Raw genomic sequence first — 14400 nt, 5'->3', positions numbered from 1 at the left:
AGCCACTGTAACACTGTGGAGCCTGGCGATGACAAGTTGGTATCAGTGGTCTGAACCAAAAAAGTTACTGAAAATTTTTCATTTATTCGGGGATATTCTAAAAATTTGCCTCTGTCGTTTCTTACGTGGGAAAGACTATCCCAAAACCCACCCTTGCATCGGACTTAGAGCCGTCGGTGTAAACAGGGATAAAAACTAGAGGGAAGAGGTTAGCAACACTGACTGATGTTCCCTGACCTGAAGACAGGAAACAAACAAGGCTAGCCATTCCTACATTAATCTTTCCACAACCTTGACTTTAGTTCTATTACCCAGAATTTAAGGTGTAAAAATTTTAATTTAAAGTTTGTATGTGCAAAGTTTCATTGTAATTCTTCCATTGGTTAAGAAATTATGGACCAGACACCAAATATTAAATGGTTGGACAAACTAAATAATGATTACACTCTCATCTGAAAAAATGTTTTAAAAAACATTCAGATCTGTAAGTTCATGCTAAGGTAATAATGAAGAATTTTTTTCCATTGTTTCAATTAAAACAACTTGTGTAGAAGATCTTTTCCCAACCTTAGAAGTTGGCAACCCATAGTTACAGTATTGTCTAAACCACTACAATAAACTTGAGGACCTTTAAGGGGGCTTAGGATAACAATACAGTGGCCCCTCAATTAACAAACACAATTGGTTCCATAGAGTCGGTTGTTAACCGAAAATTTTGTGAACTGAATATTATTTCAATGGGATATTGGGTAATTGGTTCCAACTCACAGAAAAAGTACATACAAAGTACTGTATACCAGTAATAGAATTAAAGAAACATTAAATATAAACTAAATACAGTACTGTACAATAATAAATAAAAAACAATAGAATATTGTATTTTAATCTACTTTGTGGTGTGTATGTCGCATTCCCGGCAGCTTTGTTTACATATCAAACAGCTGATTGTAGAGGCAATTGGTGATGACATGCCATATTCTTTACAGAGTGCATTGGTTCTAATGCCTTCTTCATGTTGCATAATAATTTCTGCACTGTATATTATCAATATGTTAACTAAATTTCAGAATTACCAATAATTTTGATGTAAAAATGCAAAAATATTCAAGAGACCAACAAACTCGATGTTCACTCCACTGGAAACAAAGTTAAACTGAGAAGCTTTGGTGGGTGACTCGATCTGCTGAAGGGCACACAAAAACTGTTCCCTGTACTGTATATATTATCAATATGTTAAATTAATTACAGAATGACCAATAATTTTAATATACAAAATGCAGAAATATTCAAGAGTACAACTTTCTTGATATTTACTCCACTGGAAACGAATGTAAACATAGAACCAATTACTGTATTGGTGGACTAGCCGATCAGCTGATGCGCACAACAAAGCGTGTTTCTCGTAAGGTTGTCGTTAATCAAAGTTTTGTTCGCTAATGGAACTGAAAATCCTTATGGGAGCTAATTCATTAACCGAAATTTCGTTAATCGAGGGACCACTGTATAGTCAATGGTAATTAAGAAAAAAAAAATTTGAGTATCCTCGACCTGCGTTCTTACTTGGACGTCAGGTATTTATTCAGTATACTCCAAACATAATATCCCTTTTCATGGTCGAGTTTACATACTTATTGATTATAAGTTGACTGTAAAAATTCACAAAGCATTTGGCATCATGTACACTGGGTAAAATTCACAGGTGCCAATTATAGTAAAAGAAAAAGTAATCTTAATTTCTCCTAATATTGGATGCATTGTAGTAAAATTAAAAACTTTCAGGGTAAGCATTGTGAGCCAAAGATTCAAAGGAACAATGGCTTTCTGCATATCATTCTTGAACACCAGTGACAGTACCCGGAGACTTAAAATATATGTATTTTCTGAATGGGAAGATAAAACATGAAGGTTTTCACAGTAATATTGGAACTACCATCACAGGCATAGAATTTTACAATTTATGCATGTTATATCTTTCTCTAAAATACGTCAACCTTCTTCTTTGAATATGTTTATGGACAATAATCTAGAGAATTGTGCTTTAAAATTTGGATCATGCCACTGCAAATTTCTAACTCCTTTGGAGAATATTGTTGGGAAGTTTAGCTAGTGAACATGAAAGTGATGGAATCCCATTTGCCTGCAAACTTAATTCTTGTCATAATTCAAATTTCTTTAGATGTTCTGGCATCTTACAGTAATTTCTATTTCTTCAAGACTTCCTTAAACTAGCTATGTATAGTATGTATCAGACCGCACAAAATAACTTCATGGTTAATTACAAGACATTATCTTAATGACTAGGATATCATTTGACATTTATTTTCCACTCAAAACATCAAGGCTATGACTTATGCACCATCTGTTTAAGCCATCACCCATAGAGAAAAATTACAAAAATGATTACATTATAATTTTCATACAATGCCTGTATAAGCCAGTCGTGACTTAAATGTGTATTGCTACAGTGATTTGCCCATTATATTTCAAGGTAATTTAGTTACCATGCACATAACATGCAGAATATTATACTTGAATGGCTATGGTAATGGGCATTTAATAAAAAAAATTCAAATCTTTTTGTAACCATGATTCTTCCACAAAGGATTCCAATTCTTGATTTCATAATTGGTTTTATAAAAAAAGGAATGATTAAAAATCTTTTAAGAAGTTTCTTATGTAATTAGCAGGTTATAAGAAGCAAATACAGACATTAGTTATTGGAGATAGAGCAGCTGCAGCTGGTCAGTATTTACCTAAAGTCACCTGGGAATTAGTCTTCCATTTTGTAGATTCCACATCTTCAACATTATCATGTAGCATGGAAGACAACAACTGGGAGTGATTAGCCCATTACATATACTTCAATGTTAAAATTTGCAATTTTTTCTAATAAATTTTACAAAACTATTTAGTGGAAAAAAGCTATTCCTATTTCCAATACCATGATTTTCTTTTACCACTAAATGGCACTAATATGAAAAACTAATACTGGGCATAAGTTCACCCTATATATACTGTACGTATATATATTGGTATATGGTTACATGGAGTGCTGACAAATGCGTACAGGATTTCTGAAACTATATCTCCAATTACAAGCTGCATATGAAATTCTTGAAATGTTTAATATCTACCTCCTCTACCACCACCACCTCTACCTCGACCACCCCCTCTACCTCCTCCCCTGCCCCCATGTCCACCTCTATTATCATAACCACGATTATCATAACCACCACCACCGCCGCCGCCACCCCAACCATAGCCACCGCCACCACTTCCACGGTTACTATATCCTCCGCCACCTCCCCTATTATCATACCCCCCACCACCACCTCTGTTATCATACCCCCCACCACCACCTCTGTTATCATAACCTCCTCCACCACCTCTGTTATCATAACCTCCTCCTCCTCCACCACCACCACGATTGTCATAGCCACGACTATAACCACCACCACCACCACCTCCTCCTCCACCACCTCCCTGATTCCATCCGCCTTGGACACGATCACCAGAGAATCCACCCCCACGACCTCCACCGCGACCTCCTCCTCCTCCACCACCACCATATCCACCTGAAAGAGTAAAATATTAAAAATAGACAATATCAATAGTGTTTTTATTGCATACGGTTTAATTACACTTTCCATTTAAACTTACTATTTACCAGAGAAATACAACAATCAGTTAAAACATACTAAATTTGTCATACAGTATTTACCTTTTAATGTATGAAAATTTAATAACTGATTAAATTTTGTTACATAGTCCTACCTTATCTAAGAGCTCAGTAATACTGGTAAGTCAGTATAAGTAACATGAATAAAGTAAGCTAATCCTGAACCATTGGATAATAATAGACAACACAGAGATTGTTAAAAGAAAAGAAGCAGATCTTTGCACTCCATGTGCAAGATAACAGGGATTTTCTATGATGTAGAATATATGTATTACAAATAAATTTCCCTTCTATCAGTATAATTAAAAAAAAAAATTACCCTATTACAGTAGTTCTTTGTGGTATAAAACTTGTCAAAGAAATAATGAAAAGAGTAGGCACAGAAAAAATGCTCACCTGGCACCTCAAGACCACCCTAAATAATAACTAATGTGGAAATTCAAGAATATATACATCCTCATCTTTCTTACATGCACATCAGTGTATAAAACCAACACACAAGCTGGTGGCAATCTTAACTTTGCCCCATTCGTCACTCACCAGAATTTTAAGGACATCTGTGAAAATTACTGTATGTATTTAAAAGGCACTGATGGGTTGTGGGGATGGTGTAAAGAGAGTATGTGTTTATTTCTGGTTCTAACCACACAACAGAATACTGTAGTGGGAAGATGCTGAAAGACTTTAAAAAATAAATAAATAAATAAATAATACACACACACACACACACACACACACATATATATATATATATATCCCTTACAATACAAATGTTCACTCTACAAATATTCACTTATTTACATATTCTATTCTTAAACCTCCTAGGATACGAATGATGGTCCTTTACGGTAGTGTGCCAAATTTATATTTTATTAATCATTTAATGTGTTAGGTACTAAATTAGATTACTTAGACACTAGAATACAGTAGTTCGGTACTAGAATAGAGTAGTTAGGTACTAACTAACAGTAGTTGGGTATTTTGTTGTTGTTGTTTGTGAACCAATTTGATTTTTTTTATATAATGGGGAATCAAGCCATATTTTTCCCATTTGTTGTCATCCGCTATACGAATATTCACTTCACAAATGGTTTTTCAAGGAATCTAACCCATTTGTATAGAAATGGATACTTGTACAGTATATTATATTTCCATTATCTATTATTCATGCAGTGTACACAGTAAAAAAGTATCGCCCAGGGGGGATCTGCTGACTTCAATATGATCCATACATCACTTGATGTGCCGGGAGGGCTGGTATGCGTGCCTGTATGGCCAAATTAGTTACGTCCCATAGGACCGGCATAATATCATCAACACCATTACAATAATTATCGTACACGCATATTCCACTATCCCTCGTCCGTGCTATCATATTGTTTTGCACATAAATCGTGAGGTACCTTTTTTTACTGTGTGTATACAAACTCATCACTTTAAGTTAATTCATACCAAACTGTGATATGCCAGGTATGTAGAAAGTAACACAAAATTACAGAAGCAATGGAAGTGAGGAATGATTAGTGTGCTATATAATCAAATATATATTGCATTCTGTTAGGGAAAGATCACCAGCGTAAGCCAACACCTAACAAACCTGACTGAGGTTTCTGGCTGCCACCTTCTGTATCACAAGAGGTCAAGTGTCAGTATAGTATCAGGAAACCACAAGTTCAATGAGAATTCTTTATAATCTAAATAATCTAACAATCCCCATACTGTCAGACAACAATGATTTGTTAAATGGATATACCAATCCCATCACACTGTCACCTTAGTGGGGGTGAGTTGTGCAATGGCTACTACCCTCAAGAGGCTGAGGCCTTATTAAAGAAGTCTTGCTATCAGCAAAAAAAAAAAGCCAAGAGCTCCTTGCCTCTAGATGGCAGCAGTTACACCAATCACCTTTCCTGAGGTGACTGTGATAAGGAGGCTATAATCAAAAGGATTATGAAGCAGACCTGGATGAGATTTAGGGGCATCACATGACTTAACATCCCTAGAAAGTAGCCTCGTACAATTGAGCCATCTGGCTGAAGGACAATAGTAAAATAATAATAATAAAGAAAATATATCAGGATCAATCCTCTGTTTTAAATCCAGAGAATTCATAAAATAAGCAATACTGTATATCCATCATGCAAGCATCATAAAACTGGAAAACTCTCGAAAAAAGACTTACACATTATTTTACAATAAAGTAAGCAGTACCTCCCTTCACAACACATTTTCACTGTGTAGAAGAGACTTAACCCTTATATCGCCGTAATATACTGTACTGTACAGTATTTTAAATAAATGACAAGCCAGTACAGAACTGTAAAGTAACTTAGTGCGCAAACCAAGAGAGTTGTAAAGATCACTCAATCTCACTAGCAGATGTAAAAAGGCAGGCAGTGTGAGTATATAACATACAGTACAGTACTCACGCTTGATAGTAAATAAACACATTATGATATCCATTTGAAATCCATTTTTTTTAAATTAAAAATTAACTCCATATCTGTAAAGGTGACTATTCGTTCAATATCCCGAATTTAGTGGTTATAATTTGTAAATTTACAACTCGGGTAATGACTAATTCAACAAACACATTCAAAATGGATAAAAAATTAAATTAATTAATTAAAAACAAGTACTAAGTCAATTAATAATAGAAAAAATATACTGTACTGCATTAATAATACATTCCTAAATATCTACTGATTAAATTTTCAGCAACCTAATTATTTTTCTGTAATATAATTTAATCTAACCATTCTGTGTAAAATCATTTCCAACCAGTTTATGCTGCAGTGCTGTATACTGTACTGGAATATGATGCATCTTGAAAGCTTTATTAAGCTTATCCCACAAATGCTAAGTCACATGGCATGGCACAAGCTAATGGTCAGGGATATCTTATTAAGTGTGTTGCAAGCATAATGCTTTGTTGCTATACACACAAAAAAGGAAATAGATGCAACTTGACAAATACTGTAATGGCAAACAGCAATAATATTTATCTTACCAGCTGAAGCATTCTGAGGGCCTGGTTTTCAGTGAAAAAAGAATGAAAATGAACTAAAATGAGCAACAAATATAGTACTTTACATTAACAAATGTACTTTATATGAATCAATAGGCTAATAGGAGAGCTTGAATTTTTTTCCACTGCCATATAACAAAAGTTAATGTGCAACCCTAAAAACTCACTTGTCTTTTTTCTTTTTTATAGAACAAACTAATTTGTCCTTAACAAATATTTTTCAAAAAGCACTTGCTTAAATGTGGCATAGGAGTAGTTCTGAACATCAAGTGATTTAAGCCATACATAACTGTTATTGATGAAAATAATTCTTACATCTTTCTATGATCCCAATAAAATTCTGCTGAAATTACAGGAATGCACAACTGATAAAATTACTTTACACATAAATATCTTCCCGGCCTTTGATGGTCTACATTTACAATGCATAAATTTACTTTAAATGGCACCAAAACCAAATGAAATAGGTAGTTAATATCTTACCTCCACCAGACTGCCGTTGCGTCCATGATGGCATCTCCGGAGGAGGAGGTTCAAGTTCATTGACCCGTCCACCTCGGTCTGGAACCCTCCCAATTATAATCTGAAAAAGGTTAATCGCCCTCTATATTTATGAAAATTCACTCGAATTCACAAATATGAATCAATTTAGTTGTTATTGAATGCCCTCAGTTGACAGTTTCAGTACACACATTCTGATACAACTTCATAACTCATTGCCATCGATTCAAAATGGAGACTTGTTTCTCAGGATTTCTTTAAAGAACCTGGTTATGATGGGAAAGCATGTAAAGGGGTACACCTAGGTTTTCAACCCCATAGACTTGGTACAGTACTGCACAGGTGACTTATGGAGGGCATCAGATCAAAAAGAATAACTTTAGATGATCTGGAACTTAAATATTTGGTTTCATTGGAATATAAAATAGTACTTTTCATGAAATAGTAGAAGAAAGGAGAACATAATAAGGATGTGAGAGACTGGTTGTTAATAAGAATAGCTTTAGACTGTACTTGGTCTAACAGTGATACAATAGGACCCTGGAACACCACCCTTCAGTACAAGCTGTATTTTACACAAGAGAACACAAGTTAAATAAATAAGAAAAGAGAAGGTGGACATACAATTTACAAGTTTTAAAAAACTTTTCTTGTACCATATCCTGTACTCAAAAGCCAATAATATCTAAGGAACTGTATTCATCAAACAAAATTACCTTATTTAGAGAAGACTTTGTCTGTTTACGAACAGATGCATTACTCGTCTTCTCAAGAACGGCTAGATCTTCACGAGCAGCAAGCATGTCGCCTATTGATACACTGGGTTCTTCCTTCATTTGATCACGCCTCATCCTGAAGGCTTTTGTCAAGTCATTTTCTCTCATTTTTGCTTTATCTGACCACTAGGGACAAAACATAAAAAAATAAAAATAATTAATATAACCCTGTACTGGTAACTCCCATTCACCACTAATGACCCACAGAAATGCATGAATTTTATCCCTCAAAAGTATTATGCATATATAGTTTGATCCCCTATTTTTTTACATAAAAATTTGAACTGTAGTCGACTACAATACATAACGTATCATGAAACATGGAATACATAATGGAAAGGAGATTGAATATGGGGCTGGATAAATTAAAGGTGAACAGATATGTGCTGCACCTCAACAACCTTCAGTGTTGGTTCTATAAGTTTCTTCTACAGCTTACAATACACCAAACAATATTTCTCAAATATAAAGCAAGTTGATCACAAGATCCGAGACTTATCTAACTGGGCAAGCCAGCATCCACTCACATAGACTGAGTGTGCAGTAATAGTCCTTAACTCACAGATGTGGCTCTGTCCTAAAATCTTTGGCTTTTCAAGCCATTTCTTTAACTGTTCAGTCATGTAGTTCACTCATCTACCTAATGTAATTCCAAAAAACATTCCCAGTGAGTTGAACAATTTCTCAAACAAACATATTACCTGGAATGATTGTATTGTGACATCCAGACGTTTAATCATCATTTCTCTTCGCATTCGATATTCATTCTGCATTTCATTCTGCATCTCTCCTAACATCTTCCACTGTTTGTCTGATAGGACACCAGTGAAAAGTGGTTTACCTATCAGTGATGAATGGGCCTTGCTTTTCACATCATTCACCTGTTAGGATTATCAAAAACAGGGCTGGTGTCAGGAACCCTTAGTCAAGGTACATAGAAGGATAGGTAGTGTCATATCAGCTCTCTGAAAATCCTAGTTGGCAATATTTTTTACTTGGCCACACTCCTTTGTTCCTCTGGCTTTCAAAATATATAATAATTATCATGAGATCGATTTTCTTATCTAAATTTATGGGAGGAGACGTAATAAATTTGAATTTTTATTTCATAAATATATAACATACAACACCTGTATATTATATGCATTTATCTTCTGATATTTTAAGGGATAATAACTTTTCTATGTTGATCGCTTGACAATTGCCGCACTTGGAGAAGCAAAAATTAACATGTAAAACGCTCTGGGAACATAAATATCTTGTTGAGAACAAAAAGAGGAAACGTAATTTCAGCGACATTCTCCACAAAGCTGCGTGATGTTACATGACAAAGAGTGTACCTCCCGAAATTTGTTTATGTTCTCTTTTATGATATTTTTATTACCAATGCATTTCACATGCTAATATTTGTTTCCCCAAGTGAAGAAGTTCTCAGAGCTCAACAAAAGAAAGGTTATTATCCCTTAACATATAAGACTATAAGTATGGTAGATTAAGCACCAAAGAACTGTACCGATTCTTTGGGTCTGTCCATTAACCGATCAGTTGCCTTGGTACAATTGACCCTAGGCATCAGTTGTAAGCTTCGAGTGAACAGACTATATAGCAGTTTTATAAAGAGGCTTTTTATTGTAGTTTACTGAAGGATATACAGGAACTAACAAATCTATTGGGATAGGAAGCAGAGTAAAAGAGTAACTACAATATTTGTGGTAACCTAAACAGAGTTACAAGCGGGAATATAAGTGAAGTCAAGTGAATCCATAGAGTACTGTATATATATTTTTCTTAATTTTTAAAATACAGTACAGTACAACATGTTAAAACTGAAGTCACTTACTTTCTGCTCCACCTTTACAAAGAGCTGCTGTGGAGTTATATTAGCTGGGGGCTTTGGGAATCCCAGAGCAATGAGTAATGCCTTTAAATCACGTGCGTATTCACTCTCGCGCTAAAAACAAAGTAATTATACATTAATTAATTGCATTTCCATGTACGAAGACAATAAATCTATACTTCTCCATTTCCTTTACCAACTGCCAAAAAATAATAGTGATCAAGGTTTATGTAAATCATTAAACAGATGGGACAAACTACAGTAACTCTGAGATAAAATGGGTACCAACTGGCCAATTTATAATGAAAACCTTGCAAAGGATCTTTTCCAACTTGTTTAAAAAAAATTAAGAGTAGCATACATTAATTTAAGTCTACTACCAGTTCCACTTTAGGATATTTTATCCCAAATGGATTATGCCAAAAGAAATGAATTACTATAAATTTACCATCTCAACCGTCATGCCCTGGTCAGGTTTTACAGAAGTTATCATGCGTGCAGCCATAAGCTCAGCCAACAGAAAGTCGAGCAGAAGAAGCCGCGACTCAGCACTGGATAGACGTTGACTCAGAGCTCCTTCTGTTAACTGGCTATGGGGGCAACCTGAAACATACACATTTATTTAATTCAGTTTGTAACAAATTTTCACTGCATACTGTAATAACAATTCTTGGTTATCCTAAACTTATAATCTGGAATATTCTTGAACATTAAGTCAAGAATTACTGACCCCAATATGGCAGGGTTGCTACTCCCTGAAGTAATCACTGCATACTAACCCTGGCTAGTATTATGGGGGACTTGTCTAAGAATACAAAACATCCTGTCATTAACTTTCTTTTATAGGAGTTGTCTGACTTTTGGGAGAAAGAAAGAAAAAATTCCTGCGTACAGTACAATGCAATAATCCAAAAAACAGGCTTATTCCTACTAAGTTACACCTCCAGTTAATATTACATAACAACAGGTTTAATGGCTCACTCAGTTCCTTAAGGAATGATGAAACCTCCATGAGAAATGCAGAGTGATCATCAGAGGAGGTAGTTGCATTCACCATCTCTTCTAAGTTGGCCAGAACTCGCAGTTCCCCCGTCACCCATGCAACCAGTTTTGTGTAAGCTACATTGCGAGGGCCTCCATCACTCCCTTCCACAGACGCCTTCAAAGTACCTTCATCACTTATGTCGCCAACATATCTGAATTGGAAAAACACTGGTTACAATACCATAATACCAAACATACTGCTGCAGCACCAACACTAAAGGCACTCACAAGGGTACTATTCAGTTACCTGTACTTTTTTATTATTAGTTTCATTGAATTAGAGAACAGTTTCGTTTACGACATCGTTCATGGTGGTATCGTAACATAAGCTAGTTGTAACTACCGAACTTAAATACAATACTGTAGTTATGTTACTAAACATTTGTAACTTGAACACTTGAAAAAATTTATCTTAGTTCACATCATGCTGGTGTTAGCCATCTGCTCCAACATTACCGTAAATTCAAGCAAAAAAAATTAATTCAATATTACAGAAGCCATCAGTTTTAGGGGGCTTATCTGAACCTTTACTCTGAAAAAAACCTATATAAAACATGCATAATGATCTGACCTTTGACCTCTCTCTCTCTCACACACCCACATACAGTCTACATACATACTGAACCAAAGTGAGCTTCAGAACTTGTCTGACAAATTTTACTGACTAAATAACATCTCTAGCTACATGAAGTAGATAAATATTCAGTAATATCATCACACAAGCTTACATTGTTTCAACATGTACACAGGCAGTCCAGGCATACAAACAATGGTTAACAGGAAGTCACCTCAACCAAGAGTGCCTGGATGAAAGTCTCAAATGATTTCCACTGGAGTCTTTAGGATTTCCACTGGGGTCTTTAACCTTACTTTGTACTCCAGCACAGCTTTATCAGACACATTATTGTCTTCCTCCCTAGTACTCTGGATCATGACCGTGAGGACTGTTGTCCCAAAACTTTATTTACCAGCTAAAAATCATATTTATGTATTGATTTCTAAGCCAACTGCATTAAGACTTCTCGAGTACCATTTTCTAATGCTGAATTCTAAGGTTTCGTGAGGTATAAAATAATACAACTTCAACCACCATTGTCTAAATTTCTTGTTCCGTTGTGTCAATAAAAACCATAGACATAAGACCAGAGAAACTTGACATTACATGAAACACTTAAATAAATAAATAACTGAACGTTCAATGACACCACCTACCATGTCCATCTGTTTCTACCATTCGTATATTCATAATAACACCCGTAAATCTAAAGCTGATAAGGTTATTGAAGTTATAATCTTACCCCAGATCTTCCAGTGAATCCAAAATATCATTCTCCATAGTAGCAAAGCAGGAGGTTATACATTAACCATGCAGTTGTTGGCCAGGGAGCCGCCACCACCACGCCGGACACGACTACCTTATATTTCCCAGGTTGTATACCACTAACATTACCAATATTCTGTAACAATTTACTATTTATTGAAATTCTTGTTGTATTATGCCCCATAAAATCGTGAATATATTTCGTAAAATTTCCAGTTATAATTATCGATATATTTTAACTATATATATTTTTTTCTCTCTTCGCGGCAGTTCTTATGTAGCGCTCCTTTCAGGCCCAGCAAATTCTAGTTAATATTTATTGAACAAATACAGTTTAATTCATGTAATTAATGATTAAGAAATAATGTAATCTAGTATATTGCATGAAACAGGAATTTAGGGGAAAGGCTTCCGTCCTAGGAAAACAAGAACGCGTTCGAACATACAACAACCCACCATTTTAATAAAATATTTGTCCTCTTTGTCAAAAGATTATTTATCACTTAACTTTATTTTAAAAGTGTCTAATAAATATTTATATCAATAAAAATTAAAGCATTTTCTTATGGCAACAAAGCTCATGAGCTAACAATTGTTTTATTCCGGCATCATAGATATCGAACAAGTTCAAGCCATCAGGGGTATTAATAAAACTACAATAATCCCTCGTACACTCGCAACAAAAAGTATCGTACAATGCTCATAACTGATGACTTCACCAGTTGATCTGTTATGAGATAACATTTTCCATTGCACTGCACTTAGCTACCCAGTAGGTGCGCGTGATCTAGGTATATGCTTGTGGTTATCAGCTTTCGGGAGGCAGCTTTAGCAATGTTGTGGATGTGTGACTTCCATGACAATTTTGAGGAAATGGTGAGACCTAGCATATCTATTTTAGAACTTGGCAGAATGATTGCGTCCTGAAATGTGATTGATGGGAGATCATCTAATTTGGAAAGTGTAATAGGTAAATACTGAGTTTTATTATTATTGAATTTAACCCAGTTTCTACCTCCCCTTTCGGAGATGCTGCTCAGATCCGCATTGGTATGTGGAATGATATCAGCTCTAGAAACAGCTCTAGCTTGAGAATTAGGGGAAAGGGAAAAATGTGAAGAAGAGTGAAGAGTAAAATCATCAGCATAAGAATGGATAGAATTAGTCGTAGTGTGAAGTAAAACATTAATAAAAAGAAGGAAGAGAGTAGGTGAAAGAACAGAACCCTGTGGGACACCACTATTGGTAGAGAAAGAGCGAGAGGTCGATCCCTCGACAACAACTGCCATGGATCGGTTCTCAAGGAAGCTTGAAATTGAGATACAAAGTGGGGGAGAGAAATCATAAGAGAGAAGTTTAGAAAGCAGACTTGTGCCATACCCTGTCAAATGCTTTGGAGATGTCGAGGGCTACCACGAAAGTGTCCCCATAATCCCTAAGAGAGGATGACCAAAGATGGGTGCAGTAGGAGAGCAGATCACCAGTAGATATCGCCTGGCGAAAGCCATACTGGTGATCCGACAAAAGAGAAAAGCGTTCAAGGTGACGGAGAAAATGAGAGTTTAAGATAGTTTCGAAAATCTTAGAGAGGGGTGAAGTTATGGAAATGAGGTGATAGTTAGAGGGATTAGAATGGTCACCCTTCTTCGGGATGGGCTGAACCAAGGCATGCTTCCAAGAAGAAGGAAAAGTTTGGGTTTTGAGGCAAAGGCGAAATAGGCGAGCAAGCACAGGGGCCAGGGCTTCAGCACACTCCCTCAGAACACGAGGGGGTATTCCGTCCGGTCCATGCGCCTTACTCACATCCAACCTGGATAACACACCAGCAACCCTACGAGTGGAGATTATAGAAAAGTTCATAGGTTCAGTAGGAGGAGCAGGAGTAGGGGGGGGATAGAGTAGGAATCGTCTAACATTTTGTCTGTTGAATCTTAACAAGTCGAAGATTCGAAATAGGTTAAAGGACGAAAATTTGCACTCTGTTTTGCGACTGGCAACCACAAAGTTTGACCCCAACATCAAGAAGCTCGTCTCAGAGTCACAATGTCAAACATCACGTTAAGAAACACTTGTCGCGTGATACGCCAGGTAAGCACAAGGTTTTTAATCATTATTTTTTATGGTAATAGGCCGTTTTATAAAGTTACAGATTAAAATTATTTATGTGTGACAGTAAATTTTTGGTTGTCTCTAGTCTAAGTAAAAACATTATAT

General features: G+C 35.8%; 1 protein-coding gene across 1 annotated transcript; it reads right to left on the bottom strand.

Annotated features, from left to right (window-relative positions):
* Positions 1-2658: 2658 nt before the first annotated feature.
* LOC121868339 (protein FAM98B-like) lies at positions 2659-12311 on the bottom strand. The gene is made up of 8 exons (XM_042368838.1): positions 12164-12311; positions 10803-11017; positions 10270-10424; positions 9825-9935; positions 8686-8865; positions 7925-8110; positions 7191-7290; positions 2659-3575 (listed from the first exon to the last, which is right to left on the bottom strand). The coding sequence occupies exons 1-8, from the start codon at positions 12199-12201 to the stop codon at positions 3124-3126; spliced, it is 1437 nt and encodes a 478-aa protein (XP_042224772.1). The 5' UTR covers positions 12202-12311; the 3' UTR covers positions 2659-3123.
* Between the last annotated feature and the right edge of the window lie 2089 nt (positions 12312-14400).

Source organism: Homarus americanus, unplaced genomic scaffold (genome assembly GCF_018991925.1).
Source record: "Homarus americanus isolate GMGI-L3 unplaced genomic scaffold, GMGI_Hamer_2.0 scaffold19318, whole genome shotgun sequence".
NCBI lineage: Eukaryota > Metazoa > Arthropoda > Malacostraca > Decapoda > Nephropidae > Homarus > Homarus americanus.
The sequence above is the reverse complement of the archived record's forward strand: the minus strand, read 5'-3'. Positions and strand labels throughout refer to the sequence as shown.

Excerpts from the sequence above, each read along its gene's own strand:
- LOC121868339 (XM_042368838.1), bottom strand. The coding sequence starts at position 12,201 with ATGGAGAATGATATTTTGGATTCACTGGAAGATCTGGG. Across the intron at positions 11,018-12,163 it reads GATTCACTGGAAGATCTGGG|ATATGTTGGCGACATAAGTG; the intron begins GTAAGATTATAA and ends TTTCCAATTCAG. Across the intron at positions 10,425-10,802 it reads ATCATTCCTTAAGGAACTGA|GTTGCCCCCATAGCCAGTTA; the intron begins GTGAGCCATTAA and ends TGTATGTTTCAG.